This window comes from Monodon monoceros, unplaced genomic scaffold (assembly GCF_005190385.1).
Source record: "Monodon monoceros isolate NGI ecotype Baffin Bay Population unplaced genomic scaffold, NGI_Narwhal_1 Super_Scaffold_21, whole genome shotgun sequence".
Classification (NCBI taxonomy): Eukaryota; Metazoa; Chordata; class Mammalia; order Artiodactyla; family Monodontidae; genus Monodon; species Monodon monoceros.
The window spans coordinates 59,063,232-59,086,376 of NW_021703778.1; the positions used below are offsets into that span (position 1 = coordinate 59,063,232).

Below are 23,145 nucleotides of genomic sequence, written 5' to 3' on the forward strand. Positions count from 1 at the left end.
TGACTCCTGGTCCGGGAAGATCCCACATGCTGCAGAGCAACTAAGCCCATGTGCCACAACTACTGAGCCTGAGCTCTAGAGCCTGCGAGCCACAATTACTGAGCCCACCTGCCACAACTACTGAAGCCCGTGCGCCTAGAGCCCATGCTCCACAACAAGAGAAGCCACCACAATGAGAAGTCCGTGCACCGCAATGAAGAGTAGTCTTCACTCGCTGAAACTAGAGAAAGTCCACACACAGCAATGAACACCTAACGCAGCCAAAAATAAATACATAAATTTTAAAAAAGAACTACAAAAACAGCCCCAAAATTATTAATAAAATGGCAATAAGTACATACCTATCAGTAATAACTTTAGATGTATATGAACTAAATGCACCAATCAAAGGACACAGAGTGGCTGAATATGTACAAAAGCAAGACCCATCTATACGGTGCCAACAAGAAATTCACTTCATATCTAAAAACAGACTGAAAGTGAGGGGATGGAAAAGGGTATTTCATGCAAATAGAAATGGAAAGAAAGCTGGGGTACCAATATTTAGACAAAATAGACTTTAAAACAAAGACTGTAACAAGAGATGAAGAAGAACTTTACATAATGATAAAGGAAACAATCCAACAAGAAGATATAACCATTGTAAATATATGCTCATTCAACATAGGAGCACTTAAATACATAAAGCAAATATGAACAAACATAAAGGGAAAAACTGACATTAACACAGTAAAAGTAGCATATTTCAACACCCCATTTAAATCAATAGATCATTCAGACAAAAAAAAAAATCAATAAGGAAACACTGGCCTTAAATAACACATTAGATCAGATGGACTTAATAGATATATATTTATACATAGAACATTTCATCTAAAAACAGCAGAATAAACATTTCAAGTACACATGGAACATTTTCCAGGAAAGATCATATGCTAGGCTACAAAACAGGTCTGAATAAATTTAAGAAGACTGAAATCATATCAATCATGTTTTCTGACCACAACACTATGAAGCTAGCAGTCAACTATAAAAAATAAACTGCAAGAAACACAAACATATGGAGGCTAACAATATGCTACTGAACAAACAATGGGTCACTGAAGAAATCAAAGCAGAAATGAAAAAATACCTGGAGACAAATGAAAACAGAAACACAATGATCCGAAATCTATGGCATGCAGCAAAAGCAGTTCAAACAGGGAAGTTTACAGCGATACAAGCCTATGTCATAAAACAATAAAAATCTGAAGTAAACAACCTAATCTTACAACTGAAGAACTAGAAAAAGAAGAACAAATAAAATCCAAAGTAGAAAGAAAGAAATAATAAAGATCAGAGCAGAAATAAATGAAAGAGACTAAAAAACAACAGAAAAGATCCATGACACTAAGAGCTGAATCTTTCAAAAGATAAAATTGATAAACATTTAGCCAGACAGATCAAGAAAAGAGAGTCCAAATAAATAAACTTACAAATGAAAACGGATAAGTTAAAACTGACACCACAGAAATACAAAGTATCATAAGAGACTACTACAGTTATGCGTCAATAAAATGAGCAACCTAAAGGAAATGGATAAATTCTTAGAAACGTAAGATCTCCCAAGACTGAATCAAGAAGGAATACAAATATGAACAGACCAATTCGGTTCATATTGAAATTAATTATTAATTTTAAAAACTCCCAATAAACAAAAGTACAGGACCAGACAGTATCACAGGTGAATTTTACCAAACATTTAAAGAAAAGTTAACATCTGTCCTTCTCAAACTACTCCAAAAAACTGAAGAGGGAGGAATGCATCTGAAGTCATTATATGAGGCCAGCATCACCCTGATACCAAAACCAAAGACACCACAAAAAAAGAAAATTACAGGCCAGTATCACTGATGAACACAAATGGAAAAATCCTCAACAAAATATTAGCTAGCTGAATCCAACAATACATTAAAGGGATCAAACACCATGATCAAGTGGGATTCATCCCAGGGATGCAAGGATATCCACAAATCAATCAATGTGACACACCATATTAACAAATTGAATAATAAAAATTATAAGATCATCTCAACAGATGCACAGACAGCTTTCAACAAAATTCAACATCCGTTTATGATAAAAATTGTCCACAGGGGAGGACCTTCAAGATGGCAGAGGAATAAGACATGGAGATCACCTTCCTCCCCACAAATACATCTACATGTAGAACAACTCCTACAGAACACCTACTGAACGCTGGCAAAAGACCTCAGACTTCCCCAAACGCAAGAAACTCCCCACGTACCTGGGTAGGGCAAAAGAAAAAAGAATAAACAGAGACTAAAGAATAGGGATGGGACCTGCACCAGTGGGAGGGAGCTGTGAAGGAAAGGTTTCCACACACTAGAAGCCCCTTCACGGGCAGAGACTGTGAGTGGCAGAGGGGGTAAGCTTCGGAGCCACGGAGGAGAGCACAGCAACAGGGGTGCGGAGGGCAAAGCGGAGAGATTCCCGCACAGAGGATCAGGCCAAACAGCACTCACCAGCCTGAGAACGTTGTCTGCTCACCTGCCAGGGTGGGGGTGGGGGGTGGGAGCTGAGGCTTGGGCTTCACAGGTCAGACCCCAGGGAGATGACTGGGGTTGGCTGAGTGAAAACAGCCTGAAGAGGGCTAGTGCACCACAGCTAGCCGGGAGGGAGTCTGGGGAAAAGTCTGGAACTGCCTAAGAGTCAAGAGACCGTTATATCGGGGTGCATGAGGAGAGGAGATTCAGAACACCGTCTAAATGAGCTTCAGAGATGGGCGCAAGCTGCGGCTATCAGCGTGGACCCCAGAGACAGGCATGAAACACTAAGGCTGCTCTGCAGCCACCAAGAAGCCTGTGTGCAAGCACAGGTCACTATCCACACTTCCGCTCCCAGGAGGCTGTGCAGCCCACCACTGTCAGGGTCCCGTGATCCAGGGACAACTTCCCCGGGAGAACACACGGCGCACCTCAGGCTGCTGCAACGTCACGCCGGCCTCTGCCACTGCAGGCTTGCCCCGCATTCCATACCCCTCCCTCCCCCTGGCCTGAGTGAGCCAGACCCCCTAATCAGGTGCCCCTTTAACCCCCTCCTGTTTAGGCAAAGAACAGATGCCAGAGGGTGACCTACATGCAGAGGCAGGGCAAAATCTAAAGCTCAACACCAGGAGCTGTGTGAACAAAAAAAAGAAAGGAAAATTTCTCCGTTCAGCCTCAGGAGCAGCGGATTAAATCTCCACAATCAACTTGATGTACCCTGCATCAGTGGAATACCTGAATAGACAACAAATCATTCCAAAATTAAGGCTGTGGACTTCGGGAGCAACTGTAGACTTGGGGTTTGCTGTATGCAACTGACTAGTTTCTGACTGTTATGTTTATCTTAGTATAGTTTTTTAGGGCTTGTTATCATTGCTGGATTTGTTTACTGGTTTGGTTGCTCACTTTTTTAATTACTTTTTAAATTTTTGTATTTTAATAATTTTTTTATTCTTTATTTTAATAACCTTATTTTTTGTTTCTTTCTTTTATTTTCTCCCTTTTCTTCTCAGCTCTGTGGCTGACAGGAACTTGGTGCTCCAGCCGGGTGTCAGGCCTGAGTCTCTGAGGTGGGAGAGCCGCGTTCAGGACACTGGACCACCAGAGACCTCCCGACCCCGGGTAATATCAATCGGTGAGAGCTCTCTCAAAGATCTCCGTCTCAACGCCAAGCAAGCAAGCTCCAGTGCTGGACACCCCATGCCAAACAACTAGCAAGACAGGAACACAACCCCACCCATTAGCAGAGAGGCTGCCTAAGATCATAGTAAGTTTACAGACACTCCAAAGCACCACCAGACGCGGTCCTGCCCACCAGACACGGTCCTGCCCACCAGAAAGACACGATCCAGCTACATCCACCAGAACACAGGCAACAGTCCCCTACACGAGGAAGCCTACACAACCCACTGAACCAACCTTATCCACTGGGGGCAGACACCAAAAACAACAGGAACTACGAACATGCAGCCTGCGAAAAGGAGACCCCCAAACACAGTACATTAAGCAAAATGAGAAGACAGATAAATATACAGCAGATGAAGGAGGAAAACAAAAACCCACCAGTCCAAACAAATGAAGAGGAAACAGGCAGTCTACCTGAAAAAGAATTCAGAGTAATGAAAGTAAAGATGATCCAAAATCTTGGAAATAGAATGGAGAAAATACAAGAAACATTTAACAAGGAGCCAGAAGAACTAAAGAGCAAACAAACAATGATGAACAACAAAATAAATGAAATTAAAAATTCTCTAGAAGGGATCAATAGCAGAATAACTGAGGCAGAAGAACGAATAAGTGACATGGAAGATAAAATAGTGGAAATAACTGCTGCAGAGCAGAATAAAGAAAAAAGAATGAAAAGAATTGAGGACATTCTCAGAGACCTCTGGGACAATATTAAACACACCAATATTCGAATTATACGGGTCCCAGAAGAAGAAGAGAAAAAGAAAGGCTCTGAGAAAATATCTGAAGAGATTATAATGGAAAACTTCCCTAATATGGGAAAGGAAATAATCAAGTCCAGGAAGCACGGAGAGTCCATTACAGGATAAATCCAAAGAGAAACAAACCAAGACATATTAATCAAACTATCAAAAATTAAATACAAAGAAAAAATACTAAAAGCAGCAAGGGAAAAGCAACAAGTAACATACAAGGGAATCCCCATAAGGTTAACAGCTGATCTTTCAGCAGAAACTCTGCAAGCCGGAAGGGAGTGACAGAACATATTTAAAGTGATGAAAGGGAAAAACCTGAAACCAAGATTACTCTACCCAGCAAGGATCTCATTCAGAATCAACGGAGAAATTAAAACCTTTACTGACAAGCAAAAGCTAAGAGAATTCAGCACCACCAAACCAGCTTTAAAAAAATGCTAAAGGAACCTTTAGGCAGGAAACACAAGAGAAGGAAAATACCTACAATAACAAACCCAAAACAATTAAGAAACCGGTAACAGGAACATATATATCGATAATTACCTTAAATGTAAATGGATTAAATGCTCCAACCAAAAGACATAGACTGGCTGAATGGATACAAAAACAAGACCCGTACATATGCTATCTACAAGAGACCCACTTCAGACCTAGGGACACATACAGACTGAAAGTGAGGGAATGGAAAAAGATATTCCATGCAAATGGAAATCAAAAGAAAGCTGGAGTAGCAATTCTCATATCAGACAAAACAGACTTTAAAATAAAGCGTATCACAAGAAACAAAGAAGGACACTACATAATGATCAAGTGATCAATCCAAGAAGAAGATATAACAATTGGAAATATTTATGCACCCAACATAGGAGCACCTCAAAACGTAAGGCAAATGATAACAGCCATAAAAGGGGAAATCGATAGTAACACAATCATAGTAGGGGACTTTAAAACCCCGCTTTCAGCAATGGACAGATGATCCAAAATGAAAATAAATAAGGAAACACAAGCTTAAAATAACACATTAAACAAGATGGACTTAACTGATAGGTATAAGACATTCCATCCAAAAACAACAGAATACACTTTCTTCTCAAGTGCTCATGGAACATTCTCCAGGATAGAACATATCTTGGGTCACAAATCAAGCCTTGGTGAATTTAAGAAAATTGAAATCGTATGAAGTATCTTTTCTGACCACAACGCTATGATACTAGATACCAATTACAGTAAAAAAAACTGTAAAAAATACAAACACATGGAGGCTAAAAATACACTACTAAATAACCAAGAGATCACTGAAGAAATCGAAGAGGAAATCAAAAAATACATAGAAAAAAATGACAGTGAAAACACGATGACCCAAAACCTATGGGATGCAGCAAAAGTAGTTATTTCCAAGAGGAAAGTTTATACCAGTACAATCCTATGTCAAGAAACAAGAAAAATCTCACATAAACAAGCTAACCTTACACCTAAAGCAATTAGAGAAAGAAGAACAAAAAACAAAATGAAAGTTAGCAGAAGTTAAGAAATCATAAAGATCAGATCAGAAATAAATGAAAAAGAAATGAAGCAAACAACAGTAAAGATCAATAAAACTAAAAGCTGGTTCTTTGAGAAGATAAACAAAACTGATAAACCATTAGCCAGACTCATCAAGAAAAAAAGGGAGAAGACTCAAATCAATAGAATTAGAAATGAAAAAGGAGAATTAACAACTGACACTCCAGAAAGACAAAGGATCATAAAAGATTACTACAAGCAACTATATGCCAATAAAAGGGACAACCTGGAAGAAATGGACAAATTCTTAGAAAAGCACAACCTTCTGAGACCGAACCAGGAAGAAATAGAAAATAAAAACAGACCAATCACAAGCACTGAAATTGAAACTGTGATTAAAACTCTTCCAACAAACAAAAGCCCAGGACCAGAGGGCTTCACAGGTGAATTCTATCAAACATTTAGAGAAGAGCTAACACCTATCCTCAAACTCTTCCAAAATATAGCAGAAGGAGGAACACTCCCAAGCTTATTCTACAAGGCCACCATCACCCTGATACCAAAACCAAAGATGTCACAAAAAACAAAAACTACAGGCCGACAGCACTGATGAGCATAGATGCAAAAATCCTCAACAAAATACTAGCAAAGAGAATCCAACAGCACATGAAAAGGATCATAAACCATGATCAAGTGGTGTTTATCCCAGGAATGCAAGGATTCTTCAATATATGCAAATCAATCAATGTGATACACCATATTAACAAATTGGATAAAAACCATATGATCACCTCAATAGATGCAGAAAAAGCTTTCAACAAAATTCAACACCCAGTTATGATAAAAACCCTCCAGAAAGTAGGCATAGAGGGAACTTACCTCAACATAATAAAGGTCATGTATGACAAACCCAGAGCCAACATCATTCTCAATGGTGAAAAACTGAAACCATTTCCTCTAAGATCAGGAACAAGACAAGGTTGCCCATTCTCACCACTATTATTCAACATAGTTTTGGACATTTTAGCCACAGCAATCAGAGAAGAAAAAGAAATACAAATCGGAAAAGAAGAAGTAAAACTGTCACTCTTTGCAGATGACATGATACTATATATAAAGAATCCTAAAGATGCTACCAGAAAACTACTAGAGCTCATCAATGAACTTGGTAAAGTAGCAGGATACAAAATTAATGCACAGAAATCTCTTGTATTCCTATACACTAATGATGAAAAATCTGAAAGTGAAATCAAGAAAACACTCTCATTTACCATTGCAACCAAAAGAATAAAATATCTAGGAATAAACCTACCTAAGGAGACAAAAGACCTGTATGCAGAAAATTATAAGACACTGATGAAAGAAATTAAAGATGATACAAATAGATGGAGAGATATACCATGTCCTTGGATTGGAAGAATCAACTTTGGGAAAATGACTCTACTACCCAAAGCAATCTACATATTCAATACAATCCCTATCGAAGTAGCAATGGCATTTTTCACAGAAGTAGAACAAAAAATTTCACAATTTGTATGGAAACACAAAAGACTCCAAATAGCCAAAGCAATCTTGAGAAAGAAAAACGGAGCTGGAGGAATCAGGCTCCCTGACTTCAGACTATACTACAAAGCTACAGTCATCAAGACAGTATGGTACTGGCACAAAAAAAGATATATAGATCAATGGAAGAGGACAGAAAACCCAGAGATAAACCCATGAACATATGGTCACCCTATCTTTGATAAAGAGGTAAGAATATACAATGCAGAAAAGACAGCCTCTTCAATAAGTGGTGCTGAGAAAACTGGACAGCTACATGTAAAAGAGTGAAATTAGAACACTCCCTAATACCATACACAAAAGTAAACTCAAAATGGATTAAAGACCTAAATGTAAGGGCAGACACTATCAAACTCTTACAGGAAAACATAGGAAGAACACTCTAAGACATAAATCACAGCAAGATCTTTTTTGACCCACCTCCTAGAGAAATGGAAATAAAAACAAAAATAAACAAATGGGACCTAATGAAACTTCAAAGCTTTTGCACAGCAAAGGAAACCATAAACAGGACCAAAAGACAACCCTCAGAATGGGAGAAAATATTTGCAAACAAAGCAACTGACAAAGGATTAATCTCCAAAATTTACAAGCAGCTCATGCAGCTCAATAACAAAAAAACAAACAACCCAATCCAAAAATGGGCAAAAGACCTAAATAGACATTATTCCAAAGAATATATACAGATTGCCAACAAACTCATGAAAGGATGCTCAACATCACTAATCATTAGAGGAATGCAAATCAGAACAACAATGAGGTAGCTCCTCACACTAGTCAGAATGGCCATCATCAAAAAATCTACAAACAATAAATGCTGGAGAGGGTGTGGAGAAAAGGGAACTCTCTTGCACTGTTGGTGGGAATGTAAATTGATACAGCCACTATGGAGAACAGTTTGAAGGTTTCTTAAAAAACTACAAATAGAACTACCATATGACCCAGCAATCCCACTACTGGGCATATTCCCAGAGAAAACCATAATTCAAAAAGAGTCACGGGGGCTTCCCTGGTGGCACAGTGGTTGAGAGTCCGCCTGCCGATGCAGGGGACGCGAGTTCATGCCCTGGTCTGGGAGGATCCCGCATGCCGCGGAGCGGCTGGGCCCGTGAGCCATGGCCGCTGAGCCTGCGCGTCCGGAGCCTGTGCTCCGCAACGGGAGAGGCCACAACAGTGAGAGGCTCGTGTACCACAATAAAAAAAAAAAAAAGAGAGTCACGTACCACAATGTTCATTGCAGCACTATTTACAATAGCCAGGACATGGAGGCAGCCTAAGTGTCCATCAACAGATGAATGGAAAAAGAAGATGTGGCACATATACACAATGGAATATTATTCAGTCCCAAAAAGAAATGAAATTTAGTTATGTGTAATGAGATGGATGGACCTAAAGTCTGTCCTATAGAGTGAAGTAAGTCAGAAAGAGAAAAACAAATACCATATGCTAACATATATATATGGAATCTAAAAAAAAAATAGAAGGTTCTGAAGAACCTAGGGGCAGGCAGGAATAAAGACGTAGAGAATGGACTTGAGGACACAGGAGGGGGAAGGGTAAGCTAGGATGAAGTGAGAGAGTGGCATTTACACATATACACTAACAAATGTAAAACAGATAGCTAGTGGGAAGCAGCCTCATAGCACAGGGAGATCAGCTCAGTGCTTTATGGGAGGGTGGGAGGGAGACACAAGAGGGAGGGGATATGGGGCTATATGTATATGTATAGCTGATTCACTTTGTTATACAGCAGAAACTACACAACATTGTAAAGCAATTAGACTCCAATAAAGACGTAAAAAAAAAAAAACTGTCCACAAAGTGGGTGTAGAGCAAACATACCTCAACATAATAAAGGCCATATATGACAAACCTAGAGACAGCATCATTCTCAATGGTAAAAAGCTGAAACCATTTCCTCTAAGATCAGGACAAGACAAGGATGCCCACTCTTGCCACTTTTATTCAGCATAGTATGGAAATTCCTAGCCATAGCAACCAGACAAGAAAAAGAAATAAAATGAAGCCACACTGGAAAGGAAGAAGTAAAACCGTTAGTGTTTGCAGATGGCATGATACTATCTATTGAAAATCCTAAAGATGCCAGCAAAAAACTATTAGAATACATGAATTCAGTAAAGTTGGATAATATAAATTTACCATACAGAAATCTGTTGCATTTCTACACATTAACAATGAACTATCAGAAAGAGAAATTAAAAAAACAATCACATTTACAGGAGTTCCCTGGGGGCCTAGTGGTTAGGATTCCGGACTTTCACTCCTGTGACCCCTGTCAATCCCTGGCCAGGGAACTGAGATCCCATAAGCCATGAGGCCAAATAAATAAATAAATAAACAAAACAATCACATTTACAATTGCATAGAATAAAAAATGAGCAAGTAGTTACTTGTGGCCTTTCTATCCCTTAGTTATACATGCTTCTAATAAACAGGGCATGTGGTTTCACTGATAAGGGCTTTTTAAAGGCCCTATAGTATAATCTAGACAACTCTAGAAAGCAACTCATACCTCATCTGCATGTTCAGGCAAAGTTGTTTTACAGTTAAAGTTTCTGAGTTTCAACTTTAAGAAAACAATAGCAGAAGAAAGCACTTCAAATTTGACCTGTTTAGTTTAAAAATTAGTGGGAAATGGGGTCCCCTAAAGTAGAAAATAAAACAAAATAAAACCAAAAAATTCAAAATAGAAGAAGGCAACCTACAAAACAAAAGAGTAAAGAAAACAGGAAAAGTAGGCAATAGCAGTCCAAAATAAAGAGGGGGAAAAAAGCAAATTTCAGATTGGTCTGCCATGAATATTCCAACCTTTCATTAATCACTCCTACCCCACCTCAATTCTTCACGGTCTGGTAGATGACCTTGCTACCTTCACCAAGGAAACAAAGGGTTACTTTAACTATCTGTGTCTCTAACAATTTTCCAAATGCTTAGTTATTCTTTACTCCTGCCCTTTAGGGTCAAAAGATAAAATATCCCCTATTACCTAAGATTTAATTTTTTCACCTGTTCCAACCTTCATTCCACCACAAAAAATAAACTGCTTCATCATCAATTCTCTCTCTTAGTTGTATTATCAATCTCTCACTCTTTACTGGCTTCTTTCTTCAACATATAAATATGTTCAAAATCCTTTCGTCTTAAGAATACAAAAGCTCTGCCTCCACCCTGCAACCTCTCAAACTCACTCCCCAGAATGAGCTTTCCAAAACACAAACCCAATTATTTTGGGATTCTTGCTGAAAATTCCTAAAGAGTTCCCCTTCAGGAGATTTTTCTAAATATCAAGATTTTATTTCTGATCAACAAATGTTCCTTGTTGTGCCAAACTCTGTCAGGCACTTATCCAAACTAACTGTAAAGTCATTTTCCCATTTATCCCCAGGTAACTGTGGCTTATTCTCCAGTATTCAGCACAAACAACATTGCTTCATATTTCCTGACCAGCCTCTCAGACTGAGACACCAACCTTTTGCCAGTGTTTTCTCTTTATCGGCCCATGACTTCTTATGCATACTATGGTGTAATCTTTGTTTGTTCTTGTCTGTCACCCTCTCTATACTATGAGTAAACAGAAAGTGAAGGCTGATTTGTTCAGCTCTGTCTCAGTACCTTTCACAGTATTCAATAAATGTCTGCTAAATGAATGATAGATCAGCAGCAAAGATAATGAGAAGTGGATGCAGCAAACCAAGTTTGAAGCAACAGACTTGAAGTAAAGATTTATTTGAACATGTGTAAAAGTGATTACCATTTGAAATATCATTCTACAATACCTAAAGCAATTGTTTTATGGGGCTTGAAAGGGAGCCAACAGAATAGACAGCCTGTCTCCTGCTGGCGTGGATCATCTCCCTATCAGCCTAAGGATGAAGGAGACACAAAGAAAAAGCAGTGCTAAGGATGCTGCAGAGAGATGTAGTCAGAGCTTGGATTTACTGCTCTATCGCGGAACTTTTCCTGCTGGATCAATCAAATTATCTTTATTGTTTAAATCCTAACATTTTCAATTCCAACTAAGTTGTAAAATGACCACAAGTTCCTCCCATAACTATATGCATGCCCCTTTGCAATGTGACTTAATCTTTCTTTCCTAGAAAAGGTGCAGTCTATTTCTCTAACCCTTAATCTGGGCTTGGATGTAAGGGACATTTGGCTAATGGGACATTGGCAAATGTGACACAGCAGAGCCTTTAAAAGGGCTTGTGCATTAGGGCTTTCCCACTTCAGAGGTTTTAAAAGCACTTGTGCATTAGGTCTTTCCCGTTCTTGCCACCAGGAACACTAACTATGAAGTAAAGAAGCCTGTGCTAGCCCCTTGGAGAATGAAATACCACATGGAGAGGGGCTCAGCTTTCCCTGGCAAGGCTCTAAACATGTGAGTGAGGCCATCCTAGAACTTCCAGCCACAATCAAGCCAACCTCAGACCACAAGAACAGCCTGACCAACATATAGAATCGTGAGAAAATAAATGTTTTAAGCTACTAAATTTTGGATAGTTTTTATACAGTGTTATTGACTAGATGTTTGTGTTCCCCCAGATATGTTGAAGCTTTAACTCCCATTTGGAAATGGGCTGCTGAGGAGTAATTAAGGTTAAATGAGGTCATAAGGGTGGGGCCCTGATACAATAGGATTAGTTTCTTAATAAGAAGAGACACCAGAGATTTTTTTCTCTCTCTCAGCTACCTGCAAGCCAGAAACCAACCCCAATGGACCTTGATCTGAGACTTCTAGGCTCTAGACCTGTGAGAAAATAAATGTGTGTTGTTCAAGTCATCCACTCTTTGGTATTTTGTTACGGTAGCCCAAACACACTTATACTATACAGCATAGCAAACTGACACAGTGAGTCTTAGCACTAGCCCTGCTAATTATTTTTAAAAGGTTACTACTAGGGCTTCCCTGGTGGCGCAGTGGTTAAGAATCCGCCCGCCAATGTAGGGAACACGGGTTCGAGCCCTGGTCCAGAAAGATCCTACATGCCGCAGAGCAACTAAGCCCATGAGCCACAACTACTGAACCTGTGCTCTAGAGCCCATGAGCCACAACTACTGAGCCCATGCACCTGGAGCCTGTGCTCCGCAACAAGAGAAGCCACCACAGTGAGAAGCCCGCACACTGCAACAAAGGGTAGCCCCCACTCGCTGCAACTAGGGAGAAGCCCGCGCACAGCAACGAAGACCCAACACAGCCAAAAATTAATTAATTAATTTTTAAAAGAAAAGGTTACTACTAAAAAACCCCCATTATTTTGTGGTATATGTAATTCAAGTTTTAAGCTAATTTATGGTTTAAGCTAATAAGGAGTTGCCTTTTGTCATATCTCTTCATTTGCTCTTAATGGAACATCAAAGTTCTATTTTGCTCTTTTCTGAATGGTGTCTAATATTGGACAGAGTAAAAATAGCTACACCTATCTACCAGAATAGAACTGTACTATGGTTACAGGGTACTCGAACAATATATTCACGTTAATTCATCCAACTGTTTGAGCACCTACTATTTACTTGGCAACTGCTATGATAAGGATGAAAGAAAATGTAGTCTCAACTCTCAACACTGCTCAGGGAAAGAGACAGACAAAATGAATAGTTGGTAGTATAGGGTATAGACTTTCATAGGTTCTATCACTTCAATGTGATCTATAGCTTCATTCTTTATACACTAACGCCCCTAAAGCACCTTTCCAATACTACCAAAGTCAGGCTTTCATATGTCAGTAGACGAATAACTTCAAGGTATAGCATTGTGGTACTGCCTGCCAATCAATTGTTCAGCTTTGTTATGTTTACCAATGCAGCAGTGTGTGTGCCATTGTTTAACTATTTTATTAGTTCAGTAAATGCTTATTTGTTGCCACAAATTTTACAGTATTTTGCTTTTATTTTTTAAAATTCAGGAAAATCGTAAGATCCAAAGTTTGATAGTATTGATAACATGATCAAGAAAAGGTGGAACTCATCAAGTATACAGAAAGCAGGAATCTTTGGACGGATGACCACGTGTTCAAGTATTAAGTAAAAAAAAAAGTATATTAACCATTGGTGACATTTAAAAGTCAAGTAAAAATGATAAAAGAAGCAGAGAAATCTTTGGAATTATGAACTGTTGATTATAAAAACAATACTAGTGATCCAAATGCAAAAGAACAGTCATGAGTCCATAGGACTCTTGATGAGATAATGCTTATTATAGATTTCTTAATCATTTCAAAATGTCAAAAATGAGAAACTGAGATGGGAAATTATTTGTAAAAATTAGTCAGAATAGGTAAACCTATAGAGATAGAAAGTAGATTGTTGGTTGTCTAGGGCTAGGGGTTCGGAGGAATGGGGAGTGACTGCTAATGGGTGCAGGGTTTCTTTTTGGGGTGATGAAAATGTTCTAAAATTGATTGTGGTGATGGTTTTACAACTCTAAATATACTAAAAACCATTGAATTGTAAGCCTGTAATGGGTGAACTGTATGGTATGTGAATTATATCTCAAAAAATATATTGCTGATTAAAGATTTAACTTGAAAGGCTCAACAGTTAAAAGATATTAATTGGTCAATATTTAGTGTTAAATCTATGCTTTTCTTGTTTTAAATAATCATGTCCAATAATTCCAAGATTAAAAAAGAAGTAAAACACTTACAGCATAAAACCTTATAACTGTTTTATTCCCCTGGAAATAGAGCATATTCCCTCAAACAAGTAAACCTATTGTTCAACCTTATACTCTCAACTTTCATACAGATTTTCAGAAATACACATCAATAGTAGATAGCCTACATAACACAGCAAGGCCTGTAACCAAAGTATGAACAAAATGGTGAGGAAATACAGTGGTTGCAACAAATTATCATTGCAATTACTATATCTTTAATTAAAGGACTTTCCTATGAATCTTCAACTTACCTTCATCATGACATTTAGTGTATATTTTTGATCTTCCCGCCTTGCCGAAGCTTTTGCTTCCATAGCTTCTTTTGCGCTTTCTTGTGCTTGTAGGATAGATTTCTCCCTTATTCTTTGCATCATCTCTTTGTCAACTAAAACATAAAGAATATCAATAAATTAGGATCATGATTAATTTGTTTTACTTAGGAGAAACTGCTTACATACTGATCTGGGATAAGATGTTTTTGGACCCAACCTCACATGGAGAAGTGAAAACATATCTCAATATTAAACTGGTCAAGAAGCTAATACTAAAAGGTAAGCAAGTAACTGTAATAGTAATGAATTAGTACAGAATGCATGCCTTGGGACTTTCCTGGTGGCGCAGTGGTTAATCCGCCTGCCAATGCAGGGGACATGTGTGTGAGCCCTGGTCTGGGAAGATCCCACATGCCGGGGAGCAACTAAGCCCGTGCACCACAACTACTGAGCCTGTGCTCTAGAGCCTAAGAGCCAGAACTGAGCCCATGTGCCACAACTACTGAAGCCCGCGCCTAGAGCCCGTGCTCCGCAACAAGAGAAGCCACCGCAATGAGAAGCCTGTGCACAACAACAAAGAGCAGCCCCCGCTCCCCACAACTAGAGAAAGCCCACGTACGGTGACGAAGACCCAATGCAGCCAAAAATAAATAAACAAATAAAATGTAGAAAAAGAATGCATGGCTTTGTGCACTGAGATAGACAAACAGAGCAAGAGAGAGAGAAAGAGAAAGAGAGAGACAGAGAGGGAGGATATGAATAAGAGAGAAGAGGAACAATGGAGAGGGGAAATAACAGAGGGAATGAGGATGGAGACAGGGGAGGGAGAGGAGGAGAGGGTCACAAGAGGGAGAGAAAGGAGTGTGGAATGACTGGGAGGGGGAGAGGGAAAGGGAGCTGGAGGGGACAAGATGGGAGGAAAGAGAACACATTTATTCTCCTCTCTCTCTGTTGAGAAACTAGAGCTATTTGCTCATAAACCTGATCACAATAAATCATCTCTGGGGGGTCTCCTAGAAGAGCAGATGGGTTGAGACCATCTGATATAATCAATCACCTTCAAAAATACAAATGGTGATTTATAGTGATACATATGAAGAGTACAGAGCCAGCCTTAGTAAAAATTACAAAGTAACATGACATGTTACATACAGACTTTACCATTCACAATTATTTTTTATTCAGTCACTCAGTATTTTAGAAACTGCAGGCTGTGATCCATTAGGGGGTAAATTATCTTAGGGGAAGAAGGATAAGGAAGGGATCTAGACTTTGAAGAAGAAAAAAACAGGAGGGGAGAGGAAACTTGGTAGGAGAGTGTGAAGTAGGGGAGTGATAAGAAGGGCAGGAGTGTGATACCAAAACAAGACAAAGATGTCACAAAAAAAGAAAACTACAGGCCAATATCACTGATGAACATAGATGTAAACATCCTCAACAAAATACTAGCAAAGAGAATCCAACAGCACATTAAAAGGATCATACACCATGATCAAGTGGGGTTTATTCCAGGAATGCAAGGATTCTTCAAAATACAGAAATCAATCAATGTGATACACCATATTAACAAATTGAAGGAGAAAAACCATATGATCGTCTCCATCGATGCAGAGAAAGCTTTCGACAAAATTCAACACCCATTTATGATAAAAACCCTCCAGAAAGTAGGCATAGAGGGAACTTTCCTCAACATAATAAAGGCCATAAATGACAAACCCACAGCCAACAACATCCTCAATGGTGAAAAACTGAAAGCATTTCCACTAAGATCAGGAACAAGACAAGGTTGCCCACTCTCACCACTCTTATTCAACATAGTTTTGCAAGTTTTAGCCACAGCAATCAGAGAAGAAAAGGAAATAAAAGGAATCCAAACTGGAAAAGAAGAAGCGCTGTCACTGTTTGCAGATGACATGATACTATGAATAGAGAATCCTAAAGATGCTACCAGAAAACTACTAGAGCTAATCAATGAATTTGGTAAAGTAGCAGGATACAAAATTAATGCACAGAAATCTCTGGCATTCCTATACACTAATGATGAAAAATCTGAAAGTGAAATCAAGAAACACTCCCATTTACCATTGCAACAAAAAGAATAAAATATCTAGGAATAAACCTACCTAAGGAGACAAAAGACCTGTATGCAGAAAATTATAAGACACTGATGAAAGAAATTAAAGATGATACAAATAGATGGAGAGATATACTATGTTCTTGGATTGGAAGAATCAACTTTGGGAAAATGACTCTACTACCCAAAGCAATCTACAGATTTAATGCAATCACTATCAAACTACCACTGGCATTTTTCACAGAACTAGAACAAAAAATTTCACAATTTGTATGGAAACACAAAAGATGCCTAATAGCCAAAGCAATCTTGAGAACGAAAAATGGAGCTGGAGGAATCAGGCTCCCTGACTTCAGACTATACTACAAAGCTACAGTCATCAAGACAGTATGGTACTGGCACAAAAACAGAAATATAGATCAGTGGAACAGGATAGAAAGCCCAGAGATAAACCCACGCACATATGGTCACCTTATCTTTGATAAAGGAGGCAAGAATATACAGTGGAGAAAAGGCAGCCTCTTCAATAAGTGGTGCTGGGAAAACTGGACAGGTACATGTAAAAGTATGAAATTAGAACACTCCCTAACACCATACACAAAAATAAACTCAAAACGGATTAAAGACCTAAATGTAAGGGCAGACACTATCAAACTCTTAGAGGAAAACATAGGCAGAACACTCTATGACATCAATCACAGCAAGATCCTTTTTGACCCATCTCCTAGAGAAATGGAAATAAAAACAAAAATAAACAAATGGGACCTAATGAAACTTAAAAGCTTTTGCACAGCAAAGGAAACCATACACAAGACCAACAGACAACCCTCAGAATGGGAGAAAATATTTGCAAATGAAGCAACTGACAAAGGATTAATCTCCAAAATTTACAAGCAGCTCATGCAGCTCAATATCAAAAAAATAAACAACCCAATCCAAAAATGTGCAGAAGACGTAAATAGACATTTTTCCAAAGAAGACATACAGATTGCCAACGAACACATGAAAGAATGCTCAACATCATTAATCACTAGAGAGATGCAAATCAAAACTACAATGAGATATCATCTCACACCAGTCAGAATGGCCATCATCAAAAACTCTATAAACAATAAATGCTGGAGAGGGTGTGGAGAAAAGGGAACACTCTTGCACTGTTGGTGGGAATGCAAATTGATAGAGCCACTATGGAGAACAGTATGGAGGTTCCTTAAAAAACTACAAATAGAACTACCATATGACCCAGCAATCCCACTACTGGGCATATACCCTGAGAAAACCTTAATTCAAAAAGAGACATGTACCAATTTGTAATGAGGTGGATAGACCTAGAGTCTGTCATACAGGATGAAGTAAGTCAGAAAGAGAAAGACAAATACCGTATGCTAACACATATATATGGAATTTAAGGGAAAAAAATGTCATGAAGAACCTAGGGGTAAGACAGGAATAAAGACACAGACCTACTGGAGAACGGACTTGACGATATGGGGAGGGGGAAGGGTGAGCTGTGACAAAGCGAGAGAGAAGTATGGACATATATACACTAACAAACGTAAGGTAGATAGCTAGTGGGAAGCAGCCGCATAGCACAGGGATATCAGCTCGGTGCTTTGTGACCGCCTGGAGGGGTGGGATAGGGAGAGTGGGAGGGAGGGAGATGCAAGAGGATAGAGATATGGGAACATATGTATATGTATAACTGATTCACTTTGTTATAAAGCAGAAACTAACACACCATTGTAAAGCAATTATACCCCAATAAAGATGTTAAAAAAAAGAGAGACATGTAGCAAAATGTTCACTGCAGCTCTATTTACAGTAGCCAGGACATGGAAGCAACCTAAGTGTTCATCAACAGATGAATGGATAAAGAAGATGTGGCACATATATACAGTGGAATATTACTCAGCCATAAAAAGAAACGAAATTGAGTTATTTGTAGTGAGGTGGATGGACCCAGAGTCTGCCATACAGAGTGAAGCAAGTCAGAAAGAGAAAAACAAATACCGTATGCTAACACATATATATGGAATCTAAGAAAAAAAAAAAAAAGGTCATGAAGAACCTAGGGGCAAGATGGGAATAAAGACACAGACCTACTAGAGAATGGACTTGAGGATATGCGGAGGGGGAAGGGTAAGCTGTGACAAAGTGAGAGAGTGGCATGGACATATATACACTACCAAACGTAAAATAGATAGCTAGTGGGAAGCAGCCGCATAGCACGGGGAGATCAGCTCGGTGCTTTGTTACCACCTAGAGGGGTGGGATAGAGAGGGTGGGAGGGAGGGAGACGCAAGAGGGAAGAGATATGGGAACATATGTATGTGTATAACTGATTCACTTTGTTATAAAGCAGAAACTAACACACCATTGTAAAGCAATTATACTCCAATAAAGATGTTAAAAAAATATATATATATATTCACTGTTTCTGATTAAAAAAAAAAGAATGGCAGGAGTGGAGGGATGACTAGTAAAGTTTTATACACACCTTCATAGCGTTTTAAAATATATGAAGAAATACACAAAGAAAACTAGTTATATTAAAACACAAAATATTAAAAAATAAATTTGTGATATACAAGTATGTGCTTCTTTATTAATGCATTAAATAATACATAGCAAAATGTCTAATAAATACTATAATTTCAAAGTAGTGTATATAAAAGTTACAGGTACCTGTGATATGAACATATTTGTGATTTTTATTGACACTACTGTTGTTTGTTGTCTACATTCATAGTTGAAGGGAATATTAATTTCAGTTAAAAATAAGTAAAGAGGGGGCTTCCCTGGTGGCGCAGTGGTTGGGAGTCCGCCTGCCGATGCAGGGGACACGGGTTCGTGTCCCGGTTCGGGAGGATCCCACATGCCGTGTAGCGGCTGGGCCAGTGAGCCGTGGCCGCTGAGTCTGCGTGTCCGGAGCCTGTGCTCCGCAACAGGAGAGGCCACAGCAGAGTGAGAGGCCCGCGTACCACAAAAAAAAAAAATAATAATAAGTAAAGAGTATGGAATTTTTACCCATCCAAGATCTTGGCTGAGAATTAGGACTGAAATTACTTCAGGAGTCTCTCCCCAAACCACCTGCTTAGTAACAGAGTGGCAGACAGTTGGACCAGTTTCAGGGGCAGAAGTAATTAAAAGAAAATCAAGTTTCCAAGTGAAATGCTCCATATCTAAAAGAAACGAAAAATGGATCAAGAAGGAACTTCAGAAAAAAATGGAGCAAGTATGTTTTGAATAATGAGGGAGGCAGGCTTGGAGTATAGACTGGAGCTCCACAATACTGCATGTGAAAAACAGATTGTTAAACAATTTCACTGAATTGCATCTGAAACTGAGTTTGACTTCTAAAAGAATCTCAAACCTGGTTTCTGAAGTAAAATCGATGTTCATTACTTGTTATATAAGTCAGTTTTAAGACTGTTTTGATTAGTCTAACTGGCAAATTACAGTCAAACCCAACCTGCTCCCTGATTTCTTTCAGCACATAAGCTAAGAATAATTTTTACAGTTTTAAATAGTTGAAAAAAATCAAAAGAATAGTAATACTTTATGACATATACAAATTAGAATAAACTGAAATTTCAGCATCAATAAATACATATTGTCTATGGCTGCTTTTGTTCTGCAATAACAGAGCTGAGTAATTGTGACACAGACTACATAGCCCACAAAATCCAAAATATTATCTGGTCCTTTACAGAAAAAGTTTGCCAACCCTTAGTTTAAATGGTCAAAATTTGGAATAGTTGACCATATAACCATGAAAGAGAAGACTCAAGCACCTGTGCAATGAAAGCAGATACCTAAATTAGAGAGGAAGGTTATGATTAGAAAATTCCCTTCCCACTCCTGAATAAATTGGCCAACCAGTTTAAGAAGGGAATTTGACATAGAAGAAAGTGTTTCATGTCAGAAACAGGGGAAAGTAACAGGTTTATGGATATGACTCTTCTTTATAGCCTAAAAAGTTGGTGGACAAAACGTTACCTGGGGAAATCAAGACACACACACACACACGTCAGTGGTTCTCAAACCTGGCCAGGCATCATAATCATCTGGGGAGTTCTCAACCCCCAATCTGTTTATTTTAAAAGAAGCCATTATAACAGATGATGGTTCTAGTCCCATCTAACTTCAAAATTAAGATTATCAACAACAGCTGAAATAAATCAAAGTATTTACATTTAATCTTAGGTACGAAGTCAGAACACCCCGGGTGGGTGTGTTTCATGACATATTCCCAGGCCCCATCTCAGACTTGAATCAAAAAGGAAGGCAGGGGTAGGAGAGCAGGTATCTGGTTTTTAAAAACTCCTCAGTTATTCTGGGGCTCAATAAAGAACTAAAGTAAGCTGGCTATGGTAACCTACCTTAACCAGTATTTTCTGAGCTGAATACCACATTTTAGAGAAAAATTCCACCTGGTCCTAGGGATTAAAAAATTAAATTCCACAGCAAGATACCAAGAAAACACTAACATGAAGAATGGCTGCCATTTCCCCATTTCTCAATAGTCCTAACTCAAGACTTAACGCCAAAGACCTAAGAGAAATATCAGGCAGTAGATAGAAAACACAAGAAAACATGACAACTAGATCAGGGAGGAAGATAACAGAGCTAAAGCAGTATAGGGCAATTACTGACCCACAAAGCTGATCTTGGCAGAAGAATACTGATTAAGAGTACAGAGAATGGGGGATCTCAACTTGGACTGTACATTATAATTCCCAAAAAGCGTTTTTAAAACTACCAGTACCTAGGTCTCAGTCTCACTCCCAGAAACTGATTTGATTGGTCTAGGGTGAGATTCAGACATCTGTATTCTGTAAAAGTTCCGTAGGTGAAACACTGCTCTAGAGTCAAACTGCTAAGACTCCACTTTTTTTTTTTTTTTTTTTTTTTTGTGGTATGCTGGCCTCTCACTGTTGTGGCCTCTCCTATTGCGGAGCACAGGCTCTGGACGCGCAGGCTCAGCAGCCATGGCTCACGGGCCTAGCCACTCCGCAGCATGTGGGATCTTCCCGGACCAGGGCACTAACTCGTGTCCCCTGCATTAGCAGGCGGACTCTTGACCACTGCACCACCAGAGAAGCCCTAAGACTCCACTTCTTGTCTGCCACTTACTAGTTGTGTGACCTTTGGCAATTACTCAACCCTTCTGTGTCTCAGTAGCCTCACCTTAAAAAAAAAGGGGGGGGTACCTAAGTGATAGATTGTTGTGAGGATTAACAGATGAACTAATGCCTAATACAAAATGAGTGCTAAATAAAGGCCATATTGGGAGGCCTTATCCCCTGAAGATAGGAGCCCACATCCTTTAAAAGCTAGTATTAACGGACTCTAATTTTTGAGTAATTCGATTACTCAGGAATTAGGTGATTTAAGAGGCAGCTGAAGCACTAACTCTTTTAAATCATGCTATGTGTCTATTTCGTTTTCTTAGAATAGCAACATAAATTTCAAAAGAGAAAATTTTAAATGGTATAAAGTATAAAAAGCACAACCAGCTGAACGTCTTTTAGTAAAGAACTTACCACCTGACAGAGAAAGGGTCTCCCACATGGCCGCTTCTTTTTTGTGTAAAGTGAAAACAATAGTGTCATTTCCAATCTTGGCTTTGCTGCTCTCATCGTCTACGGGAGCATAGAGAAACACCTCAAATAAAAATGGAGGACAGTTCACCTATTCAGAAGGGGGAAAACGGAAGTCCATTTAGTTACACAAATGAAAGACACACCCGTTAAGAAATAAGTGATAAGAAATAAGCCTAAATCATTTTCTTAAATTCCTTCTATAAATATATTCCAGGTCACGATAAAAGCACGGCATATGAGGAAATCCTGGATAAAATAATCTCTGACCTGGTGACATCTGTCTACAGACGAGGTGTCACCTGTATAGGATTCGTATTTTGTTTTGTTTGTTTGCTTTGTTTTATTTTTAATAAGACTAAAATTTTAGGATGCTTATCTGCAAGGACGCGCCTGTTGCAGGTCCATAGCCGCGCCCTTGCAGCCGCTTCGGACCACACCCCCGGCTCCCCCACCCTGCCGGCTGGCACGACTCGCTTTCCTACCTTCAGATAGTTTTCCGTGCAGAACACGTCCGCGTCCCTCACGCTGACGCCTCTGAGGGGCACAGAGATGAAGACCGCAGTCCTCGTCTGCTGCCAGCTGTAGTCGCTAACCTGCAGGGGCATCCCGGGAGGCGTCCGGAGAAGCTGGGGAGGACGCGCGCCCGCTCGGTTGCTAGGGAAGCCGGGGTTACCACAGGCCAGCGCTTCCGGGTCAGGCCGGGCCGCGGCACCACCCTCCCCCGTTCCCAGCGTGCCCCGGGCGCGCCACTGCGGTCGACCTGCGGACTCCGGTCGCCACTGCTTGGGCGCCCTTGGCGGGAGTGCTACCGTTACCTGAGGTCTTATCTCTCACCCGCAGTCCAAGCGAATCTGCGAAGTAGCAGACCCACTTCCGCTTAAGCAAAAAAAGAGCTTCACGCTTGAAAATGCAGAAAAGGGTGTGGGAAAGCGTAACCCGCGAGAAGCAGGTGCGACGTTCAC

General features: G+C 39.5%; 1 protein-coding gene across 3 annotated transcripts in view; it reads right to left on the reverse strand.

Annotated features, from left to right (window-relative positions):
- Positions 1 to 22,857, reverse strand: part of DNAAF4 (dynein axonemal assembly factor 4) — a 76,572-nt gene extending 53,715 nt beyond the window's left edge. The window contains exons 1-3 of one of the 3 annotated variants that reach the window (XM_029237195.1): positions 22,666 to 22,857; positions 22,124 to 22,244; positions 14,483 to 14,616 (exon numbers count right to left, since the gene is read on the reverse strand). In XM_029237195.1, the coding sequence (XP_029093028.1) occupies positions 14,483 to 14,616; positions 22,124 to 22,244; positions 22,666 to 22,788 (378 nt within the window). In that variant the 5' untranslated portion in view covers positions 22,789 to 22,857. Of the gene's footprint in view, positions 1 to 14,482; positions 14,617 to 22,123; positions 22,272 to 22,665 lie in introns of all 3 variants that reach the window. The other 2 variants (XM_029237194.1, XM_029237196.1) reach the window with 2 other exon arrangements.
- Between the last annotated feature and the right edge of the window lie 288 nt (positions 22,858 to 23,145).